Source organism: Ranitomeya variabilis, chromosome 3, assembly GCF_051348905.1.
Source record: "Ranitomeya variabilis isolate aRanVar5 chromosome 3, aRanVar5.hap1, whole genome shotgun sequence".
In the NCBI taxonomy this organism is placed as follows: Eukaryota; Metazoa; Chordata; class Amphibia; order Anura; family Dendrobatidae; genus Ranitomeya; species Ranitomeya variabilis.
This window is the reverse complement of record NC_135234.1, coordinates 415,770,929-415,787,061: the sequence shown is the minus strand read 5'-3', so window position 1 is coordinate 415,787,061 and position 16,133 is coordinate 415,770,929. Positions and strand designations below refer to the sequence as shown.

General features: G+C 43.9%; 1 protein-coding gene across 5 annotated transcripts in view; it reads right to left on the bottom strand.

Annotated features, from left to right (window-relative positions):
• REPS2 (RALBP1 associated Eps domain containing 2) overlaps positions 1-15,433 on the bottom strand; it is a 303,614-nt gene extending 288,181 nt beyond the window's left edge. For 3 of the 5 annotated variants that reach the window (XM_077296311.1, XM_077296312.1, XM_077296310.1), the window contains exon 1: positions 15,119-15,433. In XM_077296311.1, the coding sequence (XP_077152426.1) occupies positions 15,119-15,319 (201 nt within the window). In that variant the 5' untranslated portion in view covers positions 15,320-15,433. The remainder of the gene's footprint in view (positions 1-15,118) is intronic. The other 2 variants (XM_077296308.1, XM_077296309.1) reach the window with 1 other exon arrangement.
• Between the last annotated feature and the right edge of the window lie 700 nt (positions 15,434-16,133).

Here is a 16,133-nt window from a genome sequence, read left to right as displayed (position 1 = left end):
TTATTTGTTGGGGGCTTGTATCCAACTTTTTGGGGTATTTCCTCTGGAGGCAAGAAAGGTCTTTCTTTTCCCTGCTAGGGTTAGTTAGTTCTCCGGCTGGCGCGAGACGTCTAGAATCAACGTAGGTACGTTCCCCGGCTGCTGTTATTTGTGTGCTAGGTTCAGGTATATGGTCAGCCCAGTTACTACTGCCCTATGAGCTGGGTTTTATGTTTGCAGACTTCGCTATTTGTCTTTGAGACCCCCTGCCATTGGGGTCATAACAGTATGCCAGGCCCTAAGTGAATATTTAATGCATTGCAGAAGTGGGATTATAAGAAAGGAAATTCTGAGTTTTTTTTTTTTTCTTTCTTTCCTCCCCTTTATCTCAGAGTGGCTGGAGCCTTGCTGCAGACATGAATGTCCAGACCTTGATTACTAGTGTGGATCAGCTTGCTGCTCGTGTGCAGAGTATTCAAGATTTTGTTACTAGCAGTCCTATGTCAGAACCTAAAATACCTATTCCGGAATTGTTCTCTGGAGACCGATTTAAATTTAGAAATTTCAGGAATAATTGTAAATTGTTTCTATCTCTGAGACCTCGTTCGTCTGGAGACTCAGCTCAGCAAGTAAAAATTGTTATCTCTTTCTTACGGGGCGACCCTCAGGATTGGGCCTTCTCGTTAGCGTCAGGCGATCCGGCTTTGGCAGATGTTGATGCGTTGTTTCTGGCGCTTGGGTTGCTATACGAGGAGCCCAATCTTGAAATTCAGGCAGAAAAGGCCTTGCTGGCTATCTCTCAGGGCCAGGATGAAGCTGAAGTTTATTGCCAAAAATTTCGGAAATGGTCCGTGCTTACTCAGTGGAATGAGTGTGCTCAGGCCGCAAATTTCAGAAATGGCCTTTCTGAAGCCATTAAGAATGTGATGGTGGGTTTCTCCGTTCCTACAAGTCTGAATGATTCCATGGCGTTGGCTATTCAAATTGACCGGCGTTTATGGGAGCGCAAAGTCGCTAATCCTCTGGTGGTGTTGTCTGAACAGACACCTGAGTTAATGCAATGTGATAGAGTTCAGACTAGAATTGAACGGAAAAATCATAGACGTCAGAATGGGTTGTGTTTCTACTGTGGTGATTCTACACATGTTATATCAGCATGCTCTAAACGCTTAACAAAGGTGGTTAGTCCGGTCGCCATTGGTAATTTGCAACCTAAATTTATTTTGTCTGTGACTTTAATTTGCTCATTGTCTTCCTATCCTGTTATGGCGTTTGTGGATTCAGGTGCTGCCCTGAGTCTTATGGATCTGTCGTTTGCCAAGCGCTGTGGTTTTGTTCTGGAGCCTTTGGTTAATCCTATTCCTCTGAGAGGTATTGATGCTACGCCATTGGCGGAAAATAAGCCGCAGTTTTGGACACAGGTGACCATGTGCATGTCTCCTGAACATCGAGAGGTGATTCGTTTTCTTGTTTTGCATAAAATGCATGATTTGGTCGTTTTGGGTCTGCCATGGTTACAAACTCACAATCCAGTTTTGGATTGGAAGGCTATGTCTGTGTCAAGTTGGGGCTGTCAGGGAATTCATTGCGATTCCCCGCCGGTGTCTATTGCTTCCTCTACTCCTTCGGATGTTCCTGAGTATTTGTCTGATTATCAGGATGTATTCAGCGAGTCCAGGTCCAGTGCTCTTCCACCTCATAGGGACTGTGACTGCGCTATAGATTTGATTCCAGGTAGTAAGTTTCCTAAGGGAAGATTATTTAATCTGTCTGTACCTGAGCATACCGCAATGCGTTCGTATATTAAGGAGTCTCTGGAGAAGGGACATATTCGTCCATCCTCTTCCCCTCTTGGTGCGGGATTTTTCTTTGTGGCCAAGAAGGACGGATCTTTGAGACCTTGTATAGACTATCGACTTCTGAATAAAATCACTGTTAAATTTCAGTATCCTTTGCCTCTGTTGTCGGACTTGTTTGCCCGGATTAAGGGTGCCAAGTGGTTCACCAAGATAGACCTTTGTGGTGCGTACAACCTTGTGCGCATTAAGCAGGGAGATGAATGGAAAACTGCATTTAATACGCCCGAAGGTCATTTTGAGTACTTGGTGATGCCTTTTGGGCTCTCTAATGCTCCTTCAGTGTTTCAGTCCTTTATGCATGACATCTTCCGGAAGTATCTGGATAAATTTATGATTGTTTATCTGGATGATATTCTGTTTTTTTCTGATGATTGGGACTCCCATGTAAGGCAGGTCAGGATGGTGTTTCAGGTTTTGCGTGAGAATGCTTTGTTTATTAAGGGCTCAAAGTGTCTCTTTGGTGTGCAGAAGGTTCCCTTTTTGGGTTTTATCTTCTCCCCTTCTGCTGTGGAGATGGACCCAGTCAAGGTCCGAGCTATTCATGATTGGACTCAGCCCACGTCGGTTAAGAGTCTTCAGAAGTTCCTGGGTTTTGCTAACTTCTACCGTCGTTTTATCGCTAATTTTTCTAGCGTTGTTAAACCTTTGACGGATATGACCAAGAAAGGTTCTGATGTTGCTAACTGGGCTCCTGCAGCCGTGGAGGCTTTTCAGGAGCTGAAGCGCCGGTTTACTTCGGCGCCTGTTTTGTGTCAGCCTGATGTCTCGCTTCCCTTTCAGGTTGAAGTGGATGCTTCTGAGATCGGTGCAGGGGCCGTTTTGTCGCAGAGAATCCCTGGTTGCTCAGTAATGAGACCATGTGCTTTTTTTTCTAGGAAATTTTCGCCTGCTGAGCGGAATTATGATGTTGGCAATTGGGAGTTGTTGGCCATGAAGTGGGCATTTGAGGAGTGGCGTCATTGGCTCGAGGGTGCTAAGCATCGTGTGGTGGTTTTGACTGATCACAAAAATCTGATGTATCTCGAGTCTGCTAAACGCCTGAATCCTAGACAGGCCCGTTGGTCATTGTTTTTCTCCCGTTTTGACTTCGTGGTCTCGTACCTGCCTGGTTCAAAGAATGTTAAGGCTGATGCTCTTTCTAGGAGCTTTGTGCCTGACTCTCCTGGAGCCTCAGAGCCAGTTGGTATTCTTAAAGAGGGAGTAATCTTGTCGGCCATTTCTCCGGATTTGCGACGTGTGTTGCAGAGATTTCAGGCTGGTAGACCTGACTCTTGTCCACCTGACAGACTGTTTGTTCCTGATAAATGGACCAGTAGAGTCATTTCCGAGGTTCACTCCTCGGTGTTGTCAGGGCATCCGGGAATTTTTGGCACCAGAGATTTGGTGGCTAGGTCCTTTTGGTGGCCTTCCTTGTCACGGGATGTGCGGTCATTTGTGCAGTCCTGTGGGACTTGTGCTCGGGCTAAGCCTTGCTGTTCTCGTGCCAGCGGGTTGCTTTTGCCCTTGCCTGTCCCGAAGAGGCCTTGGACACACATTTCCATGGATTTCATTTCGGATCTTCCAGTGTCTCGGGGCATGTCTGTCATCTGGGTGGTATGTGATCACTTTTCCAAGATGGTCCATTTGGTGCCCTTGCCTAAGCTGCCTTCCTCTTCTGATCTGGTTCCGTTATTCTTTCAGAATGTGGTTCGTTTGCACAGCATTCCTGAGAATATCGTGTCTGACAGAGGATCCCAGTTTGTTTCCAGGTTCTGGCGATCCTTTTGTGCTAAGATGGGCATTGATTTGTCGTTTTCATCTGCCTTTCATCCTCAGACTAATGGCCAAACTGAGCGAACAAATCAGACGCTAGAGGCTTATTTGAGATGTTTTGTTTCTGCAGATCAGGATGATTGGGTGACCTTCTTGCCGTTGGCTGAGTTTGCCCTTAATAATCGGGCTAGTTCCGCTACCTTGGTTTCGCCATTTTTCTGCAACTCTGGTTTCCATCCTCGTTTTTCCTCGGGACATGTGGAGCCGTCTGACTGTCCTGGGGAGGATTCTGTGGTGGATAGGTTGCAGCGGATTTGGGATCATGTGGTGGACAACTTGAAGTTGTCACAGGAGAAGGCTCAGCGTTTTGCCAACCGCCGCCGCGGTGTGGGTCCCCGACTTCGTGTTGGGGATTTGGTGTGGCTGTCTTCTCGGTTTGTTCCTATGAAGGTCTCCTCTCCTAAATTTAAGCCTCGCTTCATCGGTCCTTATAAGATTTTGGAAATTCTTAATCCAGTGTCCTTTCGCTTGGAACTTCCTGTGTCGTTTGCCATTCACAACGTGTTCCATAGGTCTTTGTTGCGGCGGTACGTTGTGCCTGTGGTTCCTTCTGTTGAGCCTCCTGCTCCGGTGTTGGTTGGGGGCGAGTTGGAGTACGTGGTGGAAAAGATCTTGGATTCTCGTCTCTCCAGGTGGAGGCTTCAGTATCTGGTCAAGTGGAAGGGCTATGGTCAGGAGGATAATTCCTGGGTGGTCGCCTCTGATGTGCATGCGGCCGATTTGGTTCGTGCCTTTCACGCTGCTCATCCTGATCGCCCTGGTGGTCTTGGTGAGGGTTCGGTGACCCCTCCTTAAGGGGGGGATACTGTTGTGAATTAGACTTTTTGGCTCCCTCTTGTGGTCACTAGTGTTATGACACTTTGATATTCCTTCCCTTGCTTGGTACCCACCTGGCCTCGTTAGTCCAGGGGTGTCGCTATTTGAACTTCCTGGATTTTCAGTCTGGTGCCTGGCATCGTTGTAATCAGATCCTTCTGTTTTGCTCCTGCTGGAAGCTCTAGGGGGCGGATGTTCTCCCCCCGTGCCGTTAGACGGTTCGGGGGTTCTTGAATATTCCGCGTGGAGTTTTTGTGAGGGTTTTTTGCTGACCATATAAGTCATCTTCCTATATTCTGCTATTAGTTAGTGGGCCTCTCTTTGCTAAAAACCTAGTTCATTTCTTGCGTTTGTCTTTTCTTCTTACCTCACCGTTATTATTTGTTGGGGGCTTGTATCCAACTTTTTGGGGTATTTCCTCTGGAGGCAAGAAAGGTCTTTCTTTTCCCTGCTAGGGTTAGTTAGTTCTCCGGCTGGCGCGAGACGTCTAGAATCAACATAGGTACGTTCCCCGACTGCTGTTCTTTGTGTGCTAGGTTCAGGTATATGGTCAGCCCAGTTACCACTGCCCTATGAGCTGGGTTTTATGTTTGCAGACTTCGCTATTTGTCTTTGAGACCACCTGCCATTGGGGTCATAACAGTCAAGTCTGTGATCTCTGATGGACATAACAATGGGATTAGGCTACGTTCACATTTGCGTTGTTGTGTGTTGCATCGGCGACGCAACGCACAACGCATGCAAAACGCATGCAAAACGCATTGTTTTGTGACGCATGCGTCCTTTTTTTGCTTGATTTTGGACGCACAAAAAATGCAACTTGCTGCGTCCCCTGCGCCCTGACGCATGCGCCGCAGTGACGCATGCGTCACAAAACGCAAGTGCAATGCATGTCCATGCGCCCCCATGTTAAATATAGGGGCGCATGACGCATGCGTCGCCGCAGCGGCGCCCGACACTGCGTCGCACAACGCTAATGTGAACGTAGCCTTACAACATTTTCCACATAGTGTAAACTTTCACAGTACAGTTTAAAAAGTTAAGTGACAATTGCTTATCCAATACTTAATCAGTGAAAAAGTTTCAATCAGTGTTATAATATTAGAAGTCTGGCTGTCACTGGTGCTATGCCTGTTAAATACACTAGAGGTGCACAACACATGGTTACTGATACATCTATTTTTTCTCAAGAACACTGGACCATGCCACATCAAAGGAACAACAAAAGACCTACAACCAACATCAAACACTTTGTGATATTGTGTCAAATATTAGAAGAACATTAAAATTGGAAGAACATTAAACAGGAATAACGTTTATGGAAGAATGCTATGAAGAAAGCAGCTGCTATCCATGTAAACATTGTAGTCAATTTCAAATTTGCCTAAGACCATTTGCATGTTCCACAATGCTTTAGGGAAAATGTTCTATGGACAATAGTGGAACTGTATTTTTAGCACAAATGCACAATGCTCTGTCTGGAGGAAAAGAACACCACCCCAACACAAAAAAACATCAGCACATCTGTGAGGCATGATGGAGGAAGCATAATGATTTTGGCTGCCATGTGAACAATGAGCAAAACAATGACACAAAGAGCACAAGTAAAACTATACAAAGTTTTATAAAGAAGATAACTTGCATTTTGTAACGGCCAAGTCAGAGTCCTAACCTAAAAATTCATGAGATGTGAAAATATTGAGTAACTGACACACATTTGCAGGGAAGAATACTTATAAATACAAATCTTATTTGCAGCTATAGGAAATATTTGATGGTGGTGATTGCTGTAATAGGAGGCTCTGTAGGTTAAGAAATTAAAGGGCCTAGTCACCTTTTTATCTATATTGTGAATATTTACTCAATGTGCTCAACAAAAGTTATGAATAGAACAACTGTCTATGTGCTTGTGATTATCTTTGATAACAGTTGGACCACATTTATTAGTGATCATTGCAAATGTACAGATAATTCCAAAGTGTTACCGTAGTTACTTTTTCTTGCAACTGTAAGTTTTCAGATTGGGCCTCCCATTTTTTTTTGCACAACTTTTAAAAACCTGGATATGTTTAAATGCATTAAAGGTTTTAGATTAAAAAAAACAAACCATACTTTATTCACCCTCATTGGGTGCAACTCTGAGTCTCCGCGGCTGTTCCTGATGTCACATTGAAAACGCTGCAGCCACTAAGTGAGCTCAACGGTTCAACCTCAGTTGACAGAGCGAGGCACTGAGCTCAATGACTGGCTATATAGACGTCAACGTGCTACAGACATCAAGGCTACTTTCCCACGATGAGCTTTTGCTGAGTTTTTGAAGCTGCAGAATTTCTGCACCTAATATTTAAATTAGGTTTTTCATTGTGTTTTTGTGTGCTTTTTTACATGTGTTTTTATCTCGTTTTTGACGCTGCGCTCTTGTCTGTTTTTGGTGTGTCATTTTAAATAAAGCTGCTTTATTTTTGATACTTCTTATAACTTTGCTTTGACAAAACTTTATTGATATAGTAAGGTGCGGATTACAGACGCTTTTGGTGCTTTTCCACCGCAGAAACGCACAAAAAAGGCACGTGGATGATTTACCTGTGGAATTTCTGTATCTAATGCATGGTGAAAATTCACACAGAAATCTCTGCACACCCACAAGAGAAATTGACATGCTGCCGATGTGAAACATGCACAGCAGGTCAGTTTACGCTGAGTGAAAATAAAAGCACAAAGGGCAGGAAATTTCTATAAATCCCATCCATTTTGTTGCGTTTTTGACACAGCAAAAATATGCAGTGTCAAAAAAGCACCAAAAAGCTTGTTGTGGGCACACAGGGTTATAGACACCATGAGTAGCAACGGAAACAACACAGGACCCGCAGAGGGTAAGTAAAGTGCAGGTTTTATTTATATACAAATTGTGCCGGGGGCTCAGGGTTTTCTGAAGCATGAAATAAGAAATCCCCTTTAAATTACAACACCGGCTGGAATATTAAAAAAATGGTGCGTGAGAATGTTCATTTAGGCTAAATGATTAATGCACATGTATTATGAGTCCTTCGGTGAATTTTCGAGCCTGTGATTTAATATGACATTTTTTTTCTGTCATATTTAGTAAGTATCTCCCAGAAAAATTGCAGAAGTGTGCAACTGGACTCCAAATGTACACAGGTAGTTTACGCTAGAAGAATAAGGCTATGATCACACTATCGGTATTTGGTGAGTTTTTTACCTCAGTATCTGTAAGCGAAAACCAGGAGTGGGTGATAAATACAGAAGTGGTGACGTATTGCTATTATACTTTTCCTCTGACTGTTCTTTGTATTTTGGCTTACAGATACTGAGGTAAAAACTCACCAAATACTCAGTGTGTGCACGTGGCCTTACTTTTAGAGGAGAACAGTAGATCACAGAAGATTGGATACAACTGCACTGCATGTTTTATACCAGTGTATCTTTACTTTTAAAGGGAACCTGTCACCCCCAAAATCGAAGCTGAGCTAAGCCTACCGGCATCAGGGGCTTATCTACAGCATTCTATAATGCTGTAGATAAGCCACCGATGTATCCTGAAAGATGAGAAAAAGAGGTTAGATTATACTCACCCAGGGACGGTCCCGTTTTGGTCCGGTCCGATGGGCGTCGCGGTCCGGGGCCTCCTATCTTCTTACGATGACGTCTTCTTCTTGTCTTCACGCTGCGGCTCCGGCGCAGGCGTAGTTTGTCTGCCCTGTTGAGGGCAGAGCAAAGTACTGCAGTGTGCAGGCGCCGGGAAAGGTCAGAGAGGCTCGGCGCCTCAACAGGGCAGATAAAGTACGCCTGCGCTGGAGCCGCAGCATGAAGACAAGAAGAGGACGTCATCCTATGAAGATGGGAGGCCCCGGACCAGACCGTGACGCCCATCGGATCGGACCGCCCCCCCAGGTGAGTATAATCTAACCTCTTTTTTTCATCTTTGAGGATACATGGGGGCTTATCTACAGAATTACAGAATGCTGTAGATAAGGTCATGATGCTGGTGGGCTTAGCTCATCTTCGATTTTAGGGGTGACAGGTTTCTTTTAAACCCTGGATCCTTCAAAGAACTCATTCAATGTAAATATCTGTGTTCAATATATGACATATCAGAAGTATGGAGTGAGGTAACTCAAATCCTTTACCATTTTTTTTTAATGTGGCCCTTCACTATTCCCAACAGTATAATAAAGACTAAAGAAAAATTCTGAAAAATCCACACTGAAGCACTATGTGTCCTTCACCATCTGATGTGGCCTATAAATATTTGCTATGAGTAACTGTTTGCTATAGTGACATAGCTGGTAATTATCAGGGAGGCTTCATAGCAACAATCCTCCTTTTGGAAGTTGTCACTGCTTTTTCTTGACGCCTGTAGATGACATTTGTATATTGCCACAATCATCAATCTTCCTCCCCCAAAAAGGCACCAGTACGCAAGATGACTAGCAACAAGTAAATTATGATAATAAACAGGTGAGAAAAAATAGGACAGGGCAGGTTATGTGGGCTGCCGTGATTAATATTTGTGGTAATGTGTTAGCCATGTCATTACCGTGATTTCCCAATATGATCCCCCCTCCTAAACATATAAACTGCATTGGAAAATTACTGAAAGTCTAGTACTATACTAAATTGGGTAAGGGGCATTTATCACCTATGCACAGCATATGTGCTACTTTTCGAGTTGTTGAAAATCTGACTTCTTGGTTCCCCTAACACGCAAGAAAACTGGGGTGAATAGAGCCATAGTACATAGTACATAGTAGCCATGACAACTGTTCTATTTAAAAGGTTGTCCCTTTTAATAAATTAATGTCTCCGGCTGCAGGTTATTAAAAGAATTACGCCATTTTCACTTTCCCACGGATGTTCCCAGTGTCCGCGGCACTGATGTCACGTAGACAGTGCGGTTGCTAATCAGTGCGCTCAGTGGCTTTGAAGCGGTTGTTCCATCTATAGTGACAGAGCCTCTTAGCTCACTGATTGGCTGGCGCACTGTCAACATGATGTCAGCACCACAGCCAACCCCAGACACCGGGAGCAGTGACTTAGGTTTGCCAAGAGACCAGGTAAGGCGAGTACAGCTCAGTTTGTCTCCTTACATAGGAAGGTGAGAACAGCTCAGTTTGTCTCCTTATAGAAGAAGGTGAGTACAGCTCAGTTTGTCTCCTTATAGAGGAAGGCGAGTACAGCTCAGTTTGTCTCCTTATAGAAGAAGGTGAGTACAGCTCAGTTTGTCTCCTTATAGAGGAAGGCGAGTACAGCTCAGTTTGTCTCCTTACATAGGAAGGTGAGAACAGATCAGTTTGTCTCCTTATAGAAGGCGAGTACAGCTCAGTTTGTCTACTTATAGAGGAAGGCGAGTACAGCTCAGTTTGTCTCCTTATAGAGGAAGGTGAGTACAGCTCAGTTTGTCTCCTTATAGAGGAAGGCGAGTACAGCTCAGTTTGTCTCCTTATAGAGGAAGGCGAGTACAGCTCAGTTTGTCTCCTTATGGAAGAAGGCGAGTACAGCTCAGTTTGTCTCCTTATAGAAGAAGGTGAGTACAGCTCAGTTTGTCTCCTTATAGAGGAAGGCGAGTACAGCTCAGTTTGTCTCCTTATAGAGGAAGGCGAGTACAGCTCAGTTTGTCTCCTTATAGAAGAAGGTGAGTACAGCTCAGTTTGTCTCCTTACATAGGAAGGTGAGAACAGCTCAGTTTGTCTCCTTATAGAGGAAGGCGAGTACAGCTCAGTTTGTCTCCTTATAGAAGAAGGTGAGTACAGCTCAGTTTGTCTCCTTATAGAGGAAGGCGAGTACAGCTGAGTTTGATTCCTTATAGAGGAAGGCGAGTACAGTTCAGTTTGTCTCCTTATAGAAGAAGGTGAGTACAGCTCAGTTTGTCTCCTTATAGAAGAAGGCGAGTACAGCTCAGTTTGTCTCCTTATAGAAGAAGGTGAGTACAGCTCAGTTTGTCTCCTTATAGAGGAAGGTGAGTACAGCTCAGTTTGTCTCCTTATAGAAGAAGGTGAGTACAGCTCAGTTTGTCTCCTTATAAAGGAAGGCGAGTACAGCTCAGTTTGTCTCCTTACATAGGAAGGTGAGAACAGCTCAGTTTGTCTCCTTATAGAAGGTGAGTACAGCTCAGTTTGTCTACTTATAGAGGAAGGCGAGTACAGCTCAGTTTGTCTCCTTATAGAGGAAGGTGAGTACAGCTCAGTTTGTCTCCTTATAGAGGAAGGCGAGTACAGCTCAGTTTGTCTCCTTATAGAGGAAGGCAAGTACAGCTCAGTTTGTCTCCTTATAGAAGAAGGCGAGTACAGCTCAGTTTGTCTCCTTATAGAAGAAGGTGAGTACAGCTCAGTTTGTCTCCTTATAGAGGAAGGCGAGTACAGCTCAGTTTGTCTCCTTATAGAGGAAGGCGAGTACAGCTCAGTTTGTCTCCTTATAGAAGAAGGTGAGTACAGCTCAGTTTGTCTCCTTACATAGGAAGGTGAGAACAGCTCAGTTTGTCTCCTTATAGAGGAAGGCGAGTACAGCTCAGTTTGTCTCCTTATAGAAGAAGGTGAGTACAGCTCAGTTTGTCTCCTTATAGAGGAAGGCGAGTACAGCTCAGTTTGTCTCCTTATAAAGGAAGGCGAGTACAGTTCAGTTTGTCTCCTTATAGAAGAAGGTGAGTACAGCTCAGTTTGTCTCCTTATAGAAGGTGAGTACAGCTCAGTTTGTCTCCTTACAGAGGAAGGCGAGTACAGCTCAGTTTGTCTCCTTATAGAGGAAGGCGAGTACAGCTCAGTTTGTCTCCTTATAGAAGAAGGTGAGTACAGCTCAGTTTGTCTCCTTACATAGGAAGGTGAGAACAGCTCAGTTTGTCTCCTTATAGAGGAAGGCGAGTACAGCTCAGTTTGTCTCCTTATAGAAGAAGGTGAGTACAGCTCAGTTTGTCTCCTTATAGAGGAAGGCGAGTACAGCTCAGTTTGTCTCCTTATAGAGGAAGGCGAGTACAGTTCAGTTTGTCTCCTTATAGAAGAAGGTGAGTACAGCTCAGTTTGTTTCCTTATAAAAGAAGGTGAGTACAGCTCAGTTTGTCTCCTTACAGAGGAAGGTGAGAACAGCTCAGTTTGTCTCCTTATAGAGGAAGGCGAGTACAGCTCAGTTTGTCTCCTTATAGAAGAAGGTGAGTACAGCTCAGTTTGTCTCCTTATAGAGGAAGGCGAGTACAGCTCAGTTTGTCTCCTTATAGAGGAAGGCGAGTACAGTTCAGTTTGTCTCCTTATAGAAGAAGGTGAGTACAGCTCGGTTTGTCTCCTTATAGAAGAAGGTGAGTACAGCTCAGTTTGTCTCCTTATAGAAGAAGGTGAGTACAGCTCAGTTTGTCTCCTTATAGAGGAAGGCGAGTACAGCTCAGTTTGTCTCCTTATAGAAGAAGGTGAGTACAGCTCAGTTTGTCTCCTTATAGAAGAAGGTGAGTACAGCTCAGTTTGTCTCCTTATAGAGGAAGGCGAGTACAGCTCAGTTTGTCTCCTTATAGAGGAAGGCGAGTACAGCTCAGTTTGTCTCCTTATAGAGGAAGGCGAGTACAGCTCAGTTTGTCTCCTTACATAGGAAGGTGAGAACAGATCAGTTTGTCTCCTTATAGAAGGCGAGTACAGCTCAGTTTGTCTACTTATAGAGGAAGGCGAGTACAGCTCAGTTTGTCTCCTTATAGAGGAAGGTGAGTACAGCTCAGTTTGTCTCCTTATAGAGGAAGGCGAGTACAGCTCAGTTTGTCTCCTTATAGAGGAAGGCGAGTACAGCTCAGTTTGTCTCCTTATGGAAGAAGGCGAGTACAGCTCAGTTTGTCTCCTTATAGAAGAAGGTGAGTACAGCTCAGTTTGTCTCCTTATAGAGGAAGGCGAGTACAGCTCAGTTTGTCTCCTTATAGAGGAAGGCGAGTACAGCTCAGTTTGTCTCCTTATAGAAGAAGGTGAGTACAGCTCAGTTTGTCTCCTTACATAGGAAGGTGAGAACAGCTCAGTTTGTCTCCTTATAGAGGAAGGCGAGTACAGCTCAGTTTGTCTCCTTATAGAAGAAGGTGAGTACAGCTCAGTTTGTCTCCTTATAGAGGAAGGCGAGTACAGCTCAGTTTGATTCCTTATAGAGGAAGGCGAGTACAGTTCAGTTTGTCTCCTTATAGAAGAAGGTGAGTACAGCTCAGTTTGTCTCCTTATAGAAGAAGGCGAGTACAGCTCAGTTTGTCTCCTTATAGAAGAAGGTGAGTACAGCTCAGTTTGTCTCCTTATAGAGGAAGGCGAGTACAGCTCAGTTTGTCTCCTTATAGAAGAAGGTGAGTACAGCTCAGTTTGTCTCCTTATAAAGGAAGGCGAGTACAGCTCAGTTTGTCTCCTTACATAGGAAGGTGAGAACAGCTCAGTTTGTCTCCTTATAGAAGGTGAGTACAGCTCAGTTTGTCTACTTATAGAGGAAGGCGAGTACAGCTCAGTTTGTCTCCTTATAGAGGAAGGTGAGTACAGCTCAGTTTGTCTCCTTATAGAGGAAGGCGAGTACAGCTCAGTTTGTCTCCTTATAGAGGAAGGCAAGTACAGCTCAGTTTGTCTCCTTATAGAAGAAGGCGAGTACAGCTCAGTTTGTCTCCTTATAGAAGAAGGTGAGTACAGCTCAGTTTGTCTCCTTATAGAGGAAGGCGAGTACAGCTCAGTTTGTCTCCTTATAGAGGAAGGCGAGTACAGCTCAGTTTGTCTCCTTATAGAAGAAGGTGAGTACAGCTCAGTTTGTCTCCTTACATAGGAAGGTGAGAACAGCTCAGTTTGTCTCCTTATAGAGGAAGGCGAGTACAGCTCAGTTTGTCTCCTTATAGAAGAAGGTGAGTACAGCTCAGTTTGTCTCCTTATAGAGGAAGGCGAGTACAGCTCAGTTTGTCTCCTTATAAAGGAAGGCGAGTACAGTTCAGTTTGTCTCCTTATAGAAGAAGGTGAGTACAGCTCAGTTTGTCTCCTTATAGAAGGTGAGTACAGCTCAGTTTGTCTCCTTACAGAGGAAGGCGAGTACAGCTCAGTTTGTCTCCTTATAGAGGAAGGCGAGTACAGCTCAGTTTGTCTCCTTATAGAAGAAGGTGAGTACAGCTCAGTTTGTCTCCTTACATAGGAAGGTGAGAACAGCTCAGTTTGTCTCCTTATAGAGGAAGGCGAGTACAGCTCAGTTTGTCTCCTTATAGAAGAAGGTGAGTACAGCTCAGTTTGTCTCCTTATAGAGGAAGGCGAGTACAGCTCAGTTTGTCTCCTTATAGAGGAAGGCGAGTACAGTTCAGTTTGTCTCCTTATAGAAGAAGGTGAGTACAGCTCAGTTTGTTTCCTTATAAAAGAAGGTGAGTACAGCTCAGTTTGTCTCCTTACAGAGGAAGGTGAGAACAGCTCAGTTTGTCTCCTTATAGAGGAAGGCGAGTACAGCTCAGTTTGTCTCCTTATAGAAGAAGGTGAGTACAGCTCAGTTTGTCTCCTTATAGAGGAAGGCGAGTACAGCTCAGTTTGTCTCCTTATAGAGGAAGGCGAGTACAGTTCAGTTTGTCTCCTTATAGAAGAAGGTGAGTACAGCTCGGTTTGTCTCCTTATAGAAGAAGGTGAGTACAGCTCAGTTTGTCTCCTTATAGAAGAAGGTGAGTACAGCTCAGTTTGTCTCCTTATAGAGGAAGGCGAGTACAGCTCAGTTTGTCTCCTTATAGAAGAAGGTGAGTACAGCTCAGTTTGTCTCCTTATAGAAGAAGGTGAGTACAGCTCAGTTTGTCTCCTTATAGAGGAAGGCGAGTACAGCTCAGTTTGTCTCCTAATAGAGGAAGGCGAGTACAACTCAGTTTGTCTCCTTACAGAAGAAGGCGAGTACAGCTCAGTTTTCCCCTTATAATAACCTGCAGCTGGGATATTCATTTACTGAAAGGGAATAACCCCATTAAGTGAGATGGATGCACGTCTAATAAACCCGCAACGCACTGTTCTCACTGGGGACACTGGACCCGATGCTTAGGTGATAAATATTGTTTGTGGAATAACCCCATTAATTATTACGTAGCAGGGTGAGCTTTTTTTCCAATTTATACATAAATGTGTTTTCAGGTTTCCAAGTTTGTGAAAGTAGAGAGTATAGAACACGGTACAGCTAGAATTTTTTATGAGGTCTGGTCACTAATGTAAATCAATAATAATAAAAACAAAGCACGACATAATAACATTAGGAGCACTCTGTTCTTTTTATGTAATAATTGTACATAATAGGCCTCTATAAATATATCCGACTACGCCAGAAATTTGTATTTTATCAATTTGGTTACAAATAATCGGCAAATCAAGCATATCATTACCAGGATTAATTAATATTCCCTTATATGTCACCCCGCAACCTGAGCTGACTGGTAAAACAAGTGCATCAAAAAGAGGCCTAACTGGTCAAGTAAGTCAGTAAAATTCCAGGCGAGGTCACGAGAGCGCAGCCTACAAGCTTGACATTATTGACTAGCATTTATTGGACGACGTCATCGTGAATATATTATTCCTTTATTTCCACTCCTAAAACAAAATAAATAAAATTATTTAACAACTATCAACAGAGTGTTATATGAAATCTCCAGCTAACCAGTGAATCAATGAGAGGGATGGCCTGTGTCACCATTTAGGACTCACCTGGTGTAAAGTTTCAGCTGGAAGCTTGGATGCCATGAATAGTTCTGCCACCTTGCTGCTATCTGCTGCCAGGCGTGAGGATCCTTCAACTTGGCACAAGGAGAAAAGCTCAGAGTAACGTTTCTGCTCATTGTCACTAAGTGATAGGTAGAGTCCTCCAGGTCCTTGACCAGCACACACCATTGGAGGTCCTGGATCCATAGATCAGCTCCTGTATGAAGAAGCTCTTGATGTAAGAAGTCCAATCCAGTAAATAGAAGCACTGCCTCTCTTCACTTTATATGGTTGTCACTCTCTTCCTGTGCTTTCTCAATAAGAGGTAAAGGAGCTGAAAAGAGGAGGTGTTACTACTGCAGCTGGAGAAACATCCCCTCTCTGCATTGCTGCTGCTGGCTGGCCACAGCTCAGCATTTTACTTATGCAAGCTCTCTACTGCCACCTGCTGCTGAAAGTCTCAAAATACAACTAAAAAGTGCTACAGACAGATGTTCTTCTAAAAACACAATCTAGTTAAAGGGAGTTTGTCACCAGATTTTTACTACCACATCTGATGAAAGGACATAGATTCTGATTCCATCAATGTATCACTTACTGGGCTGCTTACTGCAGTTTTGATAAAATTACTGTTTAGTCTGGTGCAGATTTACCAGTTCTCTGAATGCTGAGCTCTATATAAACCTGCACACCACTGATTGACAGCTTGATGTGCACACTGTGCATAGGCAGAAAGCTGCCAATCATTGGTGGGGACAGGGTTATACAAAGCTCATGAATATTGGCTGCCTGGTAACAGTTTTACTAGTCCTCTAGTGATAATATCCTGCTGATAAAACAATGATGTTATGAAAACTACAGCCAATAGCCCAATAAATGTCACATCACTGGAATCAGGGTCTCTGTCTCTACATCATGCTGCTTTTAAATTATAAAACCTTGTGATAGACTAGATATGTTGGAAGAAATAAAAAGTTAAACTCCATGTAAATCATGCATGGTATAGGAAGAGTATTTCTCA